At 43.7% G+C, this 16,327-nt stretch overlaps 1 protein-coding gene across 5 annotated transcripts in view; it reads right to left on the reverse strand.

The window, feature by feature from the left end:
* AGBL5 (AGBL carboxypeptidase 5) overlaps positions 1 to 16,327 on the reverse strand; it is a 72,023-nt gene that overhangs the window by 12,974 nt on the left and 42,722 nt on the right. For all 5 annotated transcript variants that reach the window (XM_073673628.1, XM_073673627.1, XM_073673624.1 and 2 more), the window contains 6 exons: positions 2,556 to 2,798; positions 2,301 to 2,472; positions 2,024 to 2,190; positions 1,450 to 1,630; positions 1,175 to 1,353; positions 525 to 1,086 (listed from right to left, as the gene is read on the reverse strand). In XM_073673628.1, the coding sequence (XP_073529729.1) occupies positions 525 to 1,086; positions 1,175 to 1,353; positions 1,450 to 1,630; positions 2,024 to 2,190; positions 2,301 to 2,472; positions 2,556 to 2,798 (1,504 nt within the window). The remainder of the gene's footprint in view (positions 1 to 524; positions 1,087 to 1,174; positions 1,354 to 1,449; positions 1,631 to 2,023; positions 2,191 to 2,300; positions 2,473 to 2,555; positions 2,799 to 16,327) is intronic.

The raw sequence follows: 16,327 nt of genomic DNA on the forward strand, positions 1-16,327 counted from the left end.
AGTATTATAGTAGCTATATTCTTGTACATAGGAGCAGTATTATAGTAGTTATATTCTTGTACATAGCAGCAGTATTATAGTAGTTATATTCTTGTACATAGGGGGCAGTATTATAGTAGTTATATTCTTCTACATAGGAGCAGTATTATAGTAGCTATATTCTTGTACATAGGAGCAGTATTATAGTAGTTATATTCTTGTACATAGGAGCAGTATTATAGTAGTTATATTCTTGTACATAGGGGTTGTATTATAGTAGTTATATCCTTGTACATAGCAGCAGTATTATAGTAGTTATATTCTTGTACATAGGGGGCAGTATTATAGTAGTTATATTCTTGTACATAAGGGCAGTATTATAGTAGTTATATTCTTGTACATAGGAGCAGTATTATAGTAGTTATATTCTTGTACATAGGAGCAGTATTATAGTAGTTATATTCTTATACATAGGGGGCAGTATTATAGTAGTTATATTCTTGTACATAGGGGGCAGTATTATGTAATTATATCATTGCTCTTACCTGGTCGTTCTCGTCGGTGAAGCAGTTCCCATACATGAAGCATCCTCTTTTAGACGCGTGGCCATGTAGGTCCACATAGAAGGCAATTCCGCTTTCCTGAGGGGGTATAGATGACGTTGGGTCCTCGCTGCTGTGACCGTCTAGGCGGCACTCACAACTGTCACACACTTCAGCCTTCAGGCCCGGCCCCAAGGCCCACACGTCCTTTTCCCTGATGAAATCCTCGTGCTCCGGTAAGATGGCGGTTTCCTGTGCGAGGCCCTGTGATGCGAGGTGCGGACCCTTCTGGCCCATACTGTTTATCAGGTTGTTCGTCTTCTCCAGGTCAGATAAGTCATTTTCAGGAGGGCGCTGTGGAGGGGAATTATTGGAAGTCTTTGGTCGCAGTGCAGAGTTGGAGGGGGGGAGGGATGGAGAATGTCTCCAGTCGGGATCGCTGGCACGGACACGGTTGTGGACATGGTGGTAGAGAAGAACGGACTTGGCTCCATAGACAGATGGGTGAAGCTCGAAGTCTGGAGCGAGGTACTGCCGGTTCAGGTTTACTCCGCGGGTGTCTGTCCTGTGAAACAACAGAAGAGTCAGTGACATGAATGTAAGAGTGGGCCGTCATCCTGACAGGCGGTCGTCGTCCCCCCCACAATGCCCACCTGTAATGTCCTCGCACCACCCCATCGGGGTTCAGCATGGGGATGAGCTTGAAGACGTACATGCGCCTCAACATGGCCGCCCGCGGGTCGTCCCTCCTCAGGATAAACTCTAAGAAGCCGTTGAACACGAAGCTGGAGGGGGTCTCACCCGGGTGAACGCGACTGCTCAGGAAGAACACCTGTGAACGGTGCGACAGTCAGCACCTACGGCGGTCTGCCCGGCTGGCGGGGGGGGGGGGGGGAGAGGACAGACTGACGGACGGACGGGTGCTCACCTTCTTCCCGGAGAAGCGGAACGGGCGAGGACAGGAGCGGTCCGGGAACAGCTTGTCCAGTCTGGGCTCCCGTTCCTCCATCATCCCATGGCAGGAGCTGAGGGTGAGAAGGTCGACGCGGAGTCCCTCCAGGGAGTGACACAGCAGCTCTCGCTGGTAATAGATGGAGTCTGGGGGGCTGCTGTACACAGTAAATAAAAGGGGTCTTAAATGGACACGTACTGTGTATGAAAATACGACCGCGTGTTTGAATAAGGAGCAACATTTATAACTGCACAGAGATGTCCAGCCAGACCCCCTGGCTCCCCCTCCCCACTCCAATGACCTCCTAGTTCCACCCCCCAATCCCCCTTCTCCCATGGCTTCTGGACCCCTAGGTCCCCCTCCATCATGCTTTCTATTGAGACTTGTCCTGCCCTTCACCCAATTCCCAACACGGATGTATGGCGGTGTATCTCTATGTACCCCCCCCATGTGAACCTCCACAGGGGCAATAACCAGATATATTACATGTGTTACTATGGTGAGTGACATGACCGCCCCCTCTCCCCCCCCGCTGTAGGTGGCCGGTTACCTCCCGGGAGACATTAGCCGGCTGTCGCTGAATCGGTCGTCCAGTCCAGCCAGCAGCTCCTGACTCTCCTCATAGGAGAAGGGGTAGCAGAAGGAGAAGTAGGTGGTGGCCCCGCGGCAGTCCAAGAAGCGGTGGACAAACGACAGGACAAACTGGTTCTCCACCATCTGTAGGGAGAAAGCAGAGATCAGCGGCGTCCCCAGAGCAGAGCCGGAGCTCGTCACGGCCCCACCGCCAAGTACTGACTTGGAGTGTGGAGAGCATCGGATACACGGACCTGGAAGGTGGGCCGGTCGCGGACACGCTCCCAGCGTGAGCGGATGGGTACGGTGCGGACGAATGGCGCCATTCCCTGGCCGTACAGCTTGCTCTGCTTGTTCATGTTCATGATGTTGATTTTGATTTGCTTCCCCGGCGCACCGCCCCTCACGCTGAAGAAAAACCAGGACCTGTGAGGAGACGGGAGGGCGGAGATAATGAGGCGTCTGCACAGACCCCCCGACCACCACCCAGCGCACTCTACATCACCCACCTATTCCCATTCTCATACTCGGTCTCCGCACAGTCCGGCCTCGTCCACACATTGAACTCGTAGTCGGGGGCAGGAGCGCTACCGCCATTACCGCCCGGTGTGTCGCCATCTCCATCCGTCCGCTCCACCTTCTCCACACGAGCCAAATTACCGGAGTCAAACCTGGAGCTGAATAGAAGCCCCCCGCAGCGGACCTCCATCACCACAGGATGGCGCCAGAGAGGAGGCACATCCTCAGAGACCCTGCAAAGAACACAAGGGTAATGTGACCACCTGGAAACCAGAAAAGAGACCCCAAAAAACACAACTCCGGAGATACCGACTGTCTGCAACCGCTCTCCTACTGCCTCATCTGTCCTGGGGCCTCGACCTGAACGAGGAGAACATGAGTGATACAGAAAAAGGGGAAAGAAATCATCAGCCCCCAGTATACACAGTCATGGCTGAAACTGTTGACACCCTTGAAATTGTTCCAGAAAATGATTGCACTTACAAGGTTTGTTATACACATATTTCCTCTGGGTGTATTAGAACACAAAAAAAACAGAAAAAAAAAGCAAAATGGACATAATTTCACAAAAAAACCCAAAAATGGGCAGGACAAAATTGTTACCCCCTCCTTAATATTTGGTTGCACCCTGTGTAATAAATAGCTGCAGTCAGTCGCTTCCTATAACCATCAGCTTCTTACTCCTCAGCTGGCATCTTGGACTCTTCTTACAAACGGCTCCAACTCTCCAGCGCTTTGTTTCCATCCATTTCTGGGGGCTTCTTGAAGTATGTTTGGGGTCATTGTCCTGCTAGGACACAAACCCAGTTTTCTGACATTGGGTACTACATTGCCACCCCAAAATCCTTTGGTAATCATCAGATTTCATGATGTCTTGCACACAGTCAAGGCCCCCAGTGCCAGAGGCAGCAATACAACCCCAAAACATCTGTGACCCTCCACCATATCTGACTGTAGGTACTGTGTTCTGTTCTTTGTAGGCCTCATTCCGTTTTTTTTGGTAAACGTTAGAATGAGGAGATTAACCAAAAGGCTCTATCTTGGTCTCATGTGTCCACAAGACGCTTTCACCGAAGGATTTTGGTTTACTCATGTAATTTTTGGCAGACTGCAGTCTAGTTTTTTTTATGCCTGTGTCAGCAGTGCGTTCCTCCTGGGTCTTCTGCCATAGCGTTCGATTTAATTTTGAGTTGACACTGATGCCCCCTGAACCTGCAGGATAGCTTAGTGCTACGGGCACCGTAGACATGGATACCGTTCAACAATTTTATAGGCACTGAATGCATACCGCGATCTCCAGCGCCATAAGCACATACCTGACCGGGAGGAGTGTTGCTGCGGCGCCTCTGTTCGGGCCGGAGTGCGGTGTCGGAATTGACGCATGCGTATAGCGCCGCCATCTTGGTGATGACATATTTGCAGTATGTCTTCAACAAAATGGGGCCGGACGGCGCTGAATGGGAACGTGCATACTCCAGTGCCACACTCGTCGCCCGGCCTCCGAATAGGAGTGCTGAATGGGGGCAGTATGTATGTATGTATGTATGTATGTATGTATGTATCTATACAGCAAAGCACCCCACAGTATAAAATTCAATCAGCCCCCGGTATATAGCACATACAGATGAGGTCAAAATTGTTGGCACCCCTCGTTTAATGAAAGAAAAACCCACATGACTAAATGACGTCACCTTTAAGTATATCGCGAGCTGCCAGCAAGCTGAGACAAGGACACCGGAGGCCATCAGAAGGCAAGTATATATTTATTTTTTATTTTATTCTTTTTTTCACAGGTTCTATGGTACCGGGGTCCGGAGGAGAGTCTCCTGTCCTCCACACCCGGGTAACATCCGCACATTGAACCGCATGGATTCTGCATGTACAGATGCAGTGATGCGTAATCCATGCGATCTAATGCAAGTCAATGGCGGCGAAAACGCCTCAATTCCGCAAAATAATTGGTAGTGCTGCGTTTTTTTCCGCAATGATAATCCGCAGCGGAAATTTCCGCAGCATGTGCACAGCATGCGGATCATCATTGACATGGCAGGCCTTCTACCATGCGTTATTAAGCGTTTCTGCTGCGGAATTGCCGCTGCAGGGCTGTGGAGTCGGAGTTAGTTTTGGTTGGAGTCGGAGTCGGTAGAAATGTACCGACTCAGACTCCAGCTTTAAAAAAAATGTATTAATATTTCATAATTGAACTTTCATATGAATTTTATAAATGTTACTCAAATATTTACTTACAAATAATAATAATAATAATAATAATAGTTTTTATTTTTATAGCGCCAACATATTCTGCAGCACTTTACAAAAGTTAGGGGGGACATATACAGACAATACAGAATAAGCATATCTCATATCGAAAGGAGTGAGGGCGCTGCTCGCAAGCTTACAGTCTATGAGGAAATGGGGGAGACACAAAAGGTAAAAAGTACATATATTGTATAATGCAGCCTTGATATACTATATAGGATAAATAATAATACATGGACTGGTCGCCTGCCAGTATGTGTACCGTCCTGACAGAGGCTATTAAGTGCATGGTTGGTATGAACCTGAAGTTGAAGAAGATTTTAATATGGGGAAAACTGGGATGGACAGAGTGTGTTTAGGCGATACGGCAGTCTAAAGAAATGGGTTTTTAGGGTCCGCTTGAAACTGTGGGTATTGTGAATTAATCGAACTGTCCTGGGTAGTGCATTCCAAAAAATTGGTGCAGCACGCGAGAAATCTTGGAGACGGGAGTGGGGAGTTCGGATTATGGAGGATTTTAGTTTTAAGTCATTTGCAGAACGGAGGGCACGTGTAGGGTGGTAGACTGAGACAAGGGAGGAGATGTAGGGGGGTACTGAAGCATGGAGCGCTTTGTGGGTAAGCGTGATAAGTTTAAATTGAACTCTATATTGGATGGGTAACCAATGCAATGACTGGCACAGGGAAGAGGCATTGGTGTAGCGGTTGGCGAGGAATATGATCCTGGCTGCTGTGTTCAAGACGGATTGGAGAGGGGAGAGTTTAGTAAGACGGAGCCTGATTAGTAGAGCGTTGCAATAGTCGAGACGAGAATGAATAAGAGCGACAGTAAGAGTTTTTGCTGAGTCAAAGGTGAGAAAAGTCCTGATTCTTGAGATGTTTTTGAGGTGTAGATGACATGAACGAGCGAGTGATTTGATGTGAGGAGTGAAGGAAAGATCTGAATCAAAAATGACCGCAAGACAGCGGGCTTGTTGCTGGGGAGTGATGGTTGAGCCACAAACGGAAATGGCAATATCGGGCACAGGTAGGTTAGTGGAGGGAGGAAAGACGAGGAGTTCAGTTTTTGACAGATTCAGTTTTAGGCAGAGGGAGGACATAATGTTAGACACAGCAGAAAGACAATCACTGGTCTTTTGTAGTAATGCCGTGGTGATGTCCGGAGCAGAGGTGTATAATTGGGTGTCATCAGCATAGAGATGGTACTGAAAACCAAATCTACTGATTGCTTGTCCAATAGGAGCGGTGTATAAGGAGAAAAGAAGGGGGCCTAGGACTGATCCTTGAGAAACCCCGACAGTAAGGGGACTAGGAGAGGAGGAGGAGCAGGCAAAATACACAGAGAAGGAGCGGTCAAAGAGGTAGGAGGAGAACCAGGAGAGAACAGTGTCCTTGAGGCCTATAGAGCGGAGCATAGTGAGGAGGAGCTGGTGATCCACAGTGTCGAATGCTGCAGAGATCCAGGAGATCAGCAGGGAGCAGTGACCATTAGATTTAGCTGTTAGTAGATCATTAGAGACTTTAGTGAGGGCAGTTTCAGTAGAATGTAAAGAGCGGAAACCAGATTGTAAAGGGTCAAGAAGAGAGTTGTCTGAGAGATAGCGGATTAGACGGGAATGGACCAGGCGTTCCAGGAGTTTAGAGATAAAGGGAAGATTGGAAACAGGTCTGTAGTTGGCCGTGCAGTTCTGGTCAAGGGATGGTTTTTTAAGTAATGGTTGTATGCTGGCGTGTTTAAAAGAAGAGGGAAAGATACCAGGTGAGAGGGAGAGGTTGAAAATTTTAGTTAGGTGAGTGGTGACAGCTGGAGCAAGGGACTGAAGGAGATGTGAGGGAATAGGGTCACTGGTGCAAGTGGTAGGGCGAGAAGATGCAAGGAGCCTGATCACTTCATCTTCCGTGACTGGTTTGAAGTCAGAAAATGAGCAAGATACAATGTGGCGGGGGAGAGCATGCATAACATTTGGGGATTGGGAGAAAATTTCCTGTCGGATATGGTCAATTTTTTCTTTGAAATAATTGGCCAGATCGTCAGCGCTGAGGTCGGTGATCGGGGCCTGTACTGTTTGATTGAGGAGAGAATTAAACGTGTCAAAGAGTCGTTTAGGATTATTGGAAAGTGAGATTATGAGGTTGTTAAAGTAGGTTTGTTTGGAGAGGTGAAGGGCAGAGTTATATGTTTTCACCATAAATTTATAATGGAGGAAATCTTCGGGCAGATTTGATTTTCTTCACAGCCGTTCAGTGCACCTGGAGTACCTCTGGAGAAGACGTGTTTGAGGCGTGTGCCAGGGTTGTCGCCGTCTATGCCAAATTTTTCTTTGTGTAGGAGGTGCGGCTTCATCCAGGGCGCATAGCATTATTTCGTTATAATGCTTCAATGCAGAGTCGGGACATGAGAGGGAGGAGATTGGGGCCAATGATGATTGCAACCTTTTTATAAATTTCTGGGTGTTAATGGCGCGTATATTTCTATAAGTGTGGAAAGTGGGGGGTCTTGAGTAGAGTCACAGTACTTGACAGAGAATGAAAGAAGATTATGGTCAGAGAGTGGAAGGGGAGAGTTAGTAAAGTCATGTACTGAGCAAAGCCGGGAGAAGATCAGGTCCAATGTGTTCCCGTCCTCATGTGTAGGAGAATTAGCAAGCAGTGAAAGGCCGAAGGAGGAGGTTAGTGATAAAAGGTGAGCGGCAGATGGGGAAAGAGGGTCGCCAATTGGGATGTTAAAGTCTCCCATGATTGTCGTGGGGATGTCGCAGGATAGAAAATTTGGAAGCCAGGCAGCAAAGTGATCCAGGAATTGACGGGGGGGGGGGACCTGGAGGGCGATAGACAACCGCCACTCGCAGGGAGAAGGGCCGGTAGAGTCTGACTGTGTGGGCCTCAAAAGACGGGAAGATAAGGGAGGGTACAGGGGGGATAACCTGAAAAGTACATTTTGTTGAAAGAAGCAGACCAACACCTCCACCTGATCTGTTGTCAGGTCGCGGGGTATGAGAGAAATGTAGGCCACCATAGGAGAGAGCTGCAGCGGCGGTGGTGTCCGACTGCTGGATCCAGGTTTCAGTGAGAGCCAGAAGGTTGAGGGAATTAGAGAGGAAAAAGTCATGGATGTAAGAGAGTTTATTACATGCTGAGCGTGCATTCCAAAGGGCACAGCTGAATGAGACAGAAGATATGCAGGGAATATTAATGAGATTAGCAGCGTTACTGACTGTAACAGGGAAAGAGTTAGTGTTATTATTACTGGAGGGTCCTGGGTTGGGAGAAATATCACCTGCGACTAATAGAAGGAACATACAGAGAGTGAGCAGATGGTTGAGTGATTTGTGAGAGCGTTTTTCTGCGTTGTATGGTGGGAATGAATGGATCTGCGTGGTATCGAGTTTATAAAAGTTTATAAAAGTTATTGGCTATATTCTAATTAATATAGTTTTTGCTCTAAGTGGTCTGATTACTTATATGATGGTGAGAAACTGAATAAGCACGATGTTAATATTTTACAACAGTAAATTTATTGTTACGAATTGGCCATTTATGAAGGAGTCGGAACCTGATAAAATCCAGGAGTCGGAGTCGCAACTGTGGCTTACCGACTCCACAGCCCTGGGCCAGAAACACTTAAAAAATGCATTGTGGGCACACAGCCTTATGGTTGCCTTTTCCAGACGACATGTTTCAGCTCTTTCCAAAGATGCTCAATAGGATTTAGTTCAGGGCTCATAGAAGGCCACTTCAGAATAGTCCAATGTTTTCCTCTTAGCCATTCTTGGGTTATTATCCTGTTGCAAGACCCATGACCTGCGACTGAGACCAAGCTTTCTGACATTATTTTCTAGAATCCCTTGATAGTCTTGAGATTCTAGACACCCTGTGCCAGATGCAGCAAAGCAGCCCCAGAACATAACAGAGCCTCCACCATGTTTCACAGTAGGGACAGTGTTCTTTTCTTGATATGCTTTATTTTTCCATCTGTTAACCTAGAGCTGATGTGCCTTGCCAAAAACTTCCATTTTTGTCTCATCTGTCCCTAGGACATTCTCCCAGAAGCTTTGTAGCTTGTCAACATGCAGTTTGGCAAATTCCAGTCTGGCTTCTTTATGATTTTTTTTTTTCGACAATGGTGTTCTCCTTGGTTGTCTCCCATCAAGTCTACTTTGGATCAAACAACGACGGATGGTGCGATCTGACACTGATGTTCCTTGAGCTTGAAGTTCACCTTTAATCTCTTTATCCTGGGCTCTTTTGTTACCATTCGTATTATCCGTCTCTCTGATTTGTCATCAGTTTTCCTCCTGCGGCCACGTCCAGGGAGGTTGGCTACAGTCCCATGGATCTTACATTTCTGAATAATATGTGCAACTGTAGTCACAGGAACATCAAGCTGCTTGGAGATGGTCTTATAACCTTTACCTGTAACATGCTTGTCTATAATTTTCTTTCTAATCTCCTGAGACAACTCTTTCCTTTGCTTCCTCTGGTCCATGTTGAGTGTGGTACACACCATGTCACCAAACAGCACAGTGAGTATCTGTAGCCCTATATACAGGCCCGCTGACTGATTACAAGATTGTATACACCTGTGATGATAATTAGTGGACACAACTTGATTTACGTGTCCCTTTTGTCACATTATTTTCAGGGGTGCCATCATTTCTGTCCAGGCCGATTTCATGAGTTTCATTTTTTTTTTTTAAATTCTGTGGAATATGGGTTGAAAAGTAATGACTGATTTTCATTTGTTCATAGTCATAGATTTTTAATTACAATTTGTAAAGTGCTGCGGAATATGTTGGCGCTATAAAAATAAAAAAAATATTATTATTATTACTATTTAATTATTACTTTTGTCAGATTCAAGTTATTTCTTGTGAGCATTGTGGGTTTTTCTTTCATTAAACGAGGGGTACCAACAATTTTGACCATGTGTGTATGTATCAGTATACAGTATATAATCAGGGCTGTGGAGTCGGAGCCCATTTTGGTGGAGTTGGAGTCGGTATAAAATGGACCGACTCCTAAAATATATAATAAATTGGGTGCAGTCGTTCAATGCAGTTTGTGGGGAATATTTTTTCATAAGAATTTGGGAAAGTTATGAAATGTCCTATAAATGTCTGAAATGTGATATTTAAATTTTGTTTTTTAAATAAATTGGCAAAAATTTCTACTGTTTTTGTTTTTTTTTCAGTCCAGATGGGGCACAGAGTGGACTTTAATGAGAAAAAAATGAACTTTTTAGAATTCACCAAAAGGCGGCAATGAAACAAAGAGTAAAAAATGTAAAAAGGGGTCTGAATACTTTCCGTACCCAGATTTCCTACAACGGTGTGCACTACTCCCTTCAGAGGAGAGCACAAACAGGCTCTAACCAGAGTAGAAAGAGAAGTGGTAGGCCCCGCTGCACAACTGAGCAACAAGACAAGGACATTAGAGTCTCTAGTGTGAGAAACCGACTCCTCACAGCTCCTCAACTGGCAGCTCATTAAATAGTACACGCAAAACACCAGTGTCAACGTGAGAGGATGATAGGAGTTATACTTCACCCAAGACTACGATGTAAGACACAGATGAAGTTATTCTTCCCTTATCTGGACATTTGGACTGACGCCCAGAAATTAGATTGTAACTTGTTTTTAGCTGTCTCAGCAACCTTCTACTGCTATGAATTATCACTTTTCTGTTTATGAAACTTTCTTATCAACATTCCACTGTTATGAATCATCACTTCACTGCTTGTGAAACAAAGGCATTTTACTGCGCATGTCTGACAAAAAATTATGATTATTAGTATAAATAAAGGGACAGCACTTATAGAGGCGGGCGCGCTCAGGGGCTTCCCAGAACTTGATTATACACTACGTGTCTGTGTATTTCTTGTTACGGGGATACCCCGACTCCAACAAGGACCCTCCATGGCTGAATGATCCTAACAAACGTCTACAGTGAAGAGGCGACTCCGGGATGCTGGCCTTCAGGGCAAAGTGGCAAAGAAAAAGTCATATCTGAGACTGGCTAATAAAAGGAAAAGATTAATATGGGCAAAAGAACACAGACATTGGACAGAGGAAGATTGGAAAAAAGTTTTATGGACAGACGAATCAAAGTTTGAGTTGTTTGGATCAAACAGAAGAACATTTGTGAGACGCAGAACAACTGAAAAGATGCTGGAAGAGTGCCTGACGCCATCTGTCAAGCATGGTGGAGGTAATGTGATGGTCTAGGGTTGCTTTGATGCTGGTGAAGTGGGAGATTTGTACAAGGTAAATGGGATTTTGAATAAGGAAGGCTATCACTCCATTTTGCAACGCCATGCCATACCCTGTAGACAGCGCTTGATTGGAGCCAATTTCATCCTACAACAGGACAATGACCCAAAGCACACCTCCAAATTATACATGAACTATATAGAGAAGAAGCAGGCAGCTCGTATTCTATCTGTAATGGAGCGGCCAGCGCAGTCACCAGATCTCAACCACATTGAGCAGCTTGACCGTATGGTGCGCAAAAAGTGCCCCTCAAGCCAATCCAACTTGTGGAGGGGCTTCAGGAAGCATGGGGTGAAATGTCTCAAGATGACCTCAGCAAATTAACAGCTAGAAAAGTCTGCAATGCTGGAATTGCTGCAAAGCAGCATTCTGTGACCAAAGCAAAGTGTGAAGGAGAAAATTATTCTTTCTATTAAAAATCATTATTTCTGACCTTCTCAATGTCTGGACGATATTTTCTATTCATTTTGCAACTCATTTAATAAATAAAAGTATCATGGAAAACACAAAATTGTCTGGGTGACCCTAAACTTTTGAACGGTAGTATATAAAAATATATATATACACACACACCCATACATACATATACAGTACAAACCAAAAGTTTGGACACGCCTTCTCATTTAAAGATTTTTCTGTATTTTCTTGACTATGAAAATTGTACATTCACACTGAAGGCATCAAAACTATGAATTACCACATGTGGAATTATATACTTAACAAAAAAGTGTGAAACAACTGAAAATATGTCTTATATTCTAGGTTCTTCACAGTAGCCACCTTTTGCTTTGATGACTGCTTTGCACACTCTTGGCATTCTCTTGAGGAGCTTCAAGAGGTAGTCACCGGAAATGGTCTTCCAACAATCTTGAAGGAGTTCCCAGAGATGCTTAGCACTTGTTGGCCCTTTTGCCTTCACTCTGCGGTCCAGCTCACCCCAAACCATCTCGATTGGGGTCAGGTCTGGTGACTGTGGAGGCCAGGTCATCTGGCGTAGCCCCCCATCACTCTCCTTCTTGGTCAAATAGCCCTTACACAGCCTGGAGGTGTGTTTGGGGTCATTGTCCTGTTGAAAAATAAATGATGGTCCAACTAAACACAATCCGGATGGAATAGCATGCCGCTGCAAGATGCTGTGGTAGCCATGCTGGTTCAGTATGCCTTCAATTTTGAATAAATCCCCAACAGTGTCACCAGCAAAGCCCCCCCACACCATCACACCTCCTCCCCCATGCTTCACGGTGGGAACCAGGCATGTAGAGTCCATCCGTTCACCTTTTCTGCATCACACAAAGACACGGTGGTTGGAACCAAAGATCTCAAATTTGGACTCATCAGACCAAAGCACAGATTTCCACTGGTCTAATGTCCCTTGTGTTCTTTAGCCCAAACAAGTCTCTTCTGCTTGTTGCCTGTCCTTAGCAGTGGTTTCCTAGCAGCTATTTTACCATGAAGGCCTGCTGCACAAAGTCTCCTCTTAACAGTTGTTGTAGAGATGTGTCTGCTGCTAGAACTCTGTGTGGCATTGACCTGGTCTCTAATCTGAGCTGCTGTTATCCTGCGATTTCTGAGGCTGGTGACTCGGATAAACTTATCCTCAGAAGCAGAGGTGACTCTTGGTCTTCCTTTCCTGGGGCGGTCCTCATGTGAGCCAGTTTCTTTGTAGCGCTTGATGGTTTTTGCAACTGCACTTGGGGACACATTCAAAGTTTGCCCAATTTTCGCACTGACTGACCTTCATTTCTTAAAGTAATAATGGCCACTCCTTTTTCTTTACTTAGCTCCTTGTTTCTTGCCATAATACAAATTCTAACAGTCTATTCAGTAGGACTATCAGCTGTGTATCCACCTGACTTCTGCACAACACAACTGATGGTCCCAACCCCATTTATAAGGCAAGAAATCCCACTTATTAAACCTGACAGGGCACACCTGTGAAGTGAAAACCATTTCCGGTGACTACCTCTTGAAGCTCATCAAGAGAATGCGAAGAGTGTGCAAAGCAGTCATCAAAGCAAAAGGTGGCTACTGTGAAGAACCTAGAATATAAGACATATTTTCAGTTGTTTCACACTTTTTTGTTAAGTATATAATTCCACATGTGGTAATTCATAGTTTTGATGCCTTCAGTGTGAATGTACAATTTTCATAGTCATGAAAATACAGAAAAATCTTTAAATGAGAAGGTGTGTCCAAACTTTTGGTCTGTACTGTACACACATATATATATATATATATAATCAGCCCCGGTACATACCACCGCTATCCTCAGTATACAGTATATATATATATATCCTGATACATACCACCGCTCTCCTCAGTATACAGTATATATATATATATCCCGGTACATACCACCGCTCTCCTCAGTATACAGTATATATATAATCAGCCCCGGTACATACCACCGCTATCCTCAGTATACAGTATATATATATATATCCTGATACATACCACCGCTCTCCTCAGTATACAGTATATATATATATCCCGGTACATACCACCGCTCTCCTCAGTATACAGTATATATATATATCCCGATACATACCACCGCTCTCCTCAGTATACAGTATATATATATATATATATATATATATATATATATATATATATATATATATATATATATATATATATATATATATATCCCGGTACATACCACCGCTCTCCTCGGTATACAGTATATATATATATATATATATATATCCCCCGGTACATACCACCGCTCTCCTCAGTATACAGTATATATATAATCAGCCCCGGTACATACCACCGCTATCCTCAGTATACAGTATATATATATATATATCCTGATACATACCACCGCTCTCCTCAGTATACAGTATATATATATATATATCCCGGTACATACCACCGCTCTCCTCAGTATACAGTATATATATATATATATATATATCCCGATACATACCACCGCTCTCCTCAGTATACAGTATATATATATATATATTATATATATATATATATATATATATATATCCCGGTACATACCACCGCTCTCCTCGGTATACAGTATATATATATATATCCCCCGGTACATACCACCGCTCTCCTCAGTATACAGTATATATATAATCAGCCCCGGTACATACCACCGCTATCCTCAGTATACAGTATATATATATATATCCTGATACATACCACCGCTCTCCTCAGTATACAGTATATATATATATATATCCCGGTACATACCACCGCTCTCCTCAGTATACAGTATATATATATATCCCGATACATACCACCGCTCTCCTCAGTATACAGTATATATATATATATATATATATATCCCGGTACATACCACCGCTCTCCTCGGTATACAGTATATATATATATATATATATATATATCCCCCGGTACATACCACCGCTCTCCTCAGTATACAGTATATATATAATCAGCCCCGGTACATACCACCGCTATCCTCAGTATACAGTATATATATATATATCCTGATACATACCACCGCTCTCCTCAGTATACAGTATATATATATATATATCCCGGTACATACCACCGCTCTCCTCAGTATACAGTATATATATATATATATATCCCGATACATACCACCGCTCTCCTCAGTATACAGTATATATATATATATATTATATATATATATATATATCCCGGTACATACCACCGCTCTCCTCAGTATACAGTATATATATATATCAGCCCCGGTACATACCACCGCTCTCCTCAGTATACAGTATATATATATATATATCCCGGTACATACCGCCACTCTCCTCAGTATACAGTATATATATATATATATATATCCCGGTACATACCGCCGCTCTCCTCAGTATACAGTATATATATATATATCTATATCAGCCCCGGTACATACCACCGCTCTCCTCAGTATACAGTATATATATATCTATATCCCGATACATACCACCGCTCTCCTCAGTATACAGTATATATATCAGCCCCGGTACATACCACCGCTCTCCTCAGTATACAGTATATATATCAGCCCCGGTACATACCGCCACTCTCCTCAGTATACAGTATATATATATATATATATATATATATATATATATATATATATATATATATATATATATATATATATATATATATATATATATATATATATATATATATATATATATATATATATATATATATATATCACATACCGCCACTCTCCTCAGTATACAGTATATATATATATCCCGGTACATACCGCCGCTCTCCTCAGTATACAGTATATATATATATCCCGGTACATACCGCCACTCTCCTCAGTATACAGTATATATATATATCCCGGTACATACCGCCGCTCTCCTCAGTATACAGTATATATATATATATATCCCGGTACATACCGCCGCTCTCCTCAGTATACAGTATATATAATATATATATATATCAGCCCCGGTACATACCGCCGCTCTCCTCAGTATACAGTATATATATATATCCCGGTACATACAGCAGCTCTCCTCGGTATACAGTATATATATATATATATATATATATATACATATATATATATCAGCCCCGGTACATACCGCCACTCTCCTCAGTATACAGTATATATATATCCCGGTACATACCACCGCTCTCCTCGGTAAACAGTATATATATATATCCCGGTACATACAGCAGCTCTCCTCGGTATACAGTATATATATATATATATCAGCCCCGGTACATACCGCCACTCTCCTCAGCATACAGTATATATATATATCAGCCCCGGTACATACCGCCGCTCTCCTCAGTATACATATATATCCCGGTACATACCGCCGCTCTCCTCAGTATACATATCTATCCCGGTACATACCGCCGCTCTCCTCAGTATACAGTATATATATATATCCCGGTACATACCGCCGCTATCCTCAGTATACAGTATATATATATCCCGGTACATACCGCCACTCTCCTCAGTATACAATATATATCCGCCCCGGTACATACCGCCGCTCTCCTCGGTATACAGTATATATATATATACACACACACACCGGTACATAGCGCCGCTCTCCTCAGTATATATATATATTCCGGTACATACCACCGCTCTCCACAGTATATATATATATCCCGGTACATACCGCCGCTCTCCTCCGTATACAGTATATATATATCCCGGTACATACCGCCGCTCTCCTCAGTATACAGTATATATATATATATATATCCCGGTACATACCACCGCCCTCCTCGGTATACAGTATATATATATATAT

This window comes from Phyllobates terribilis, unplaced genomic scaffold (assembly GCF_046119375.1).
Source record: "Phyllobates terribilis strain yellow unplaced genomic scaffold, ASM4611937v1 Scaffold_3__8_contigs__length_932513732, whole genome shotgun sequence".
NCBI classification, from domain to species: Eukaryota; Metazoa; Chordata; class Amphibia; order Anura; family Dendrobatidae; genus Phyllobates; species Phyllobates terribilis.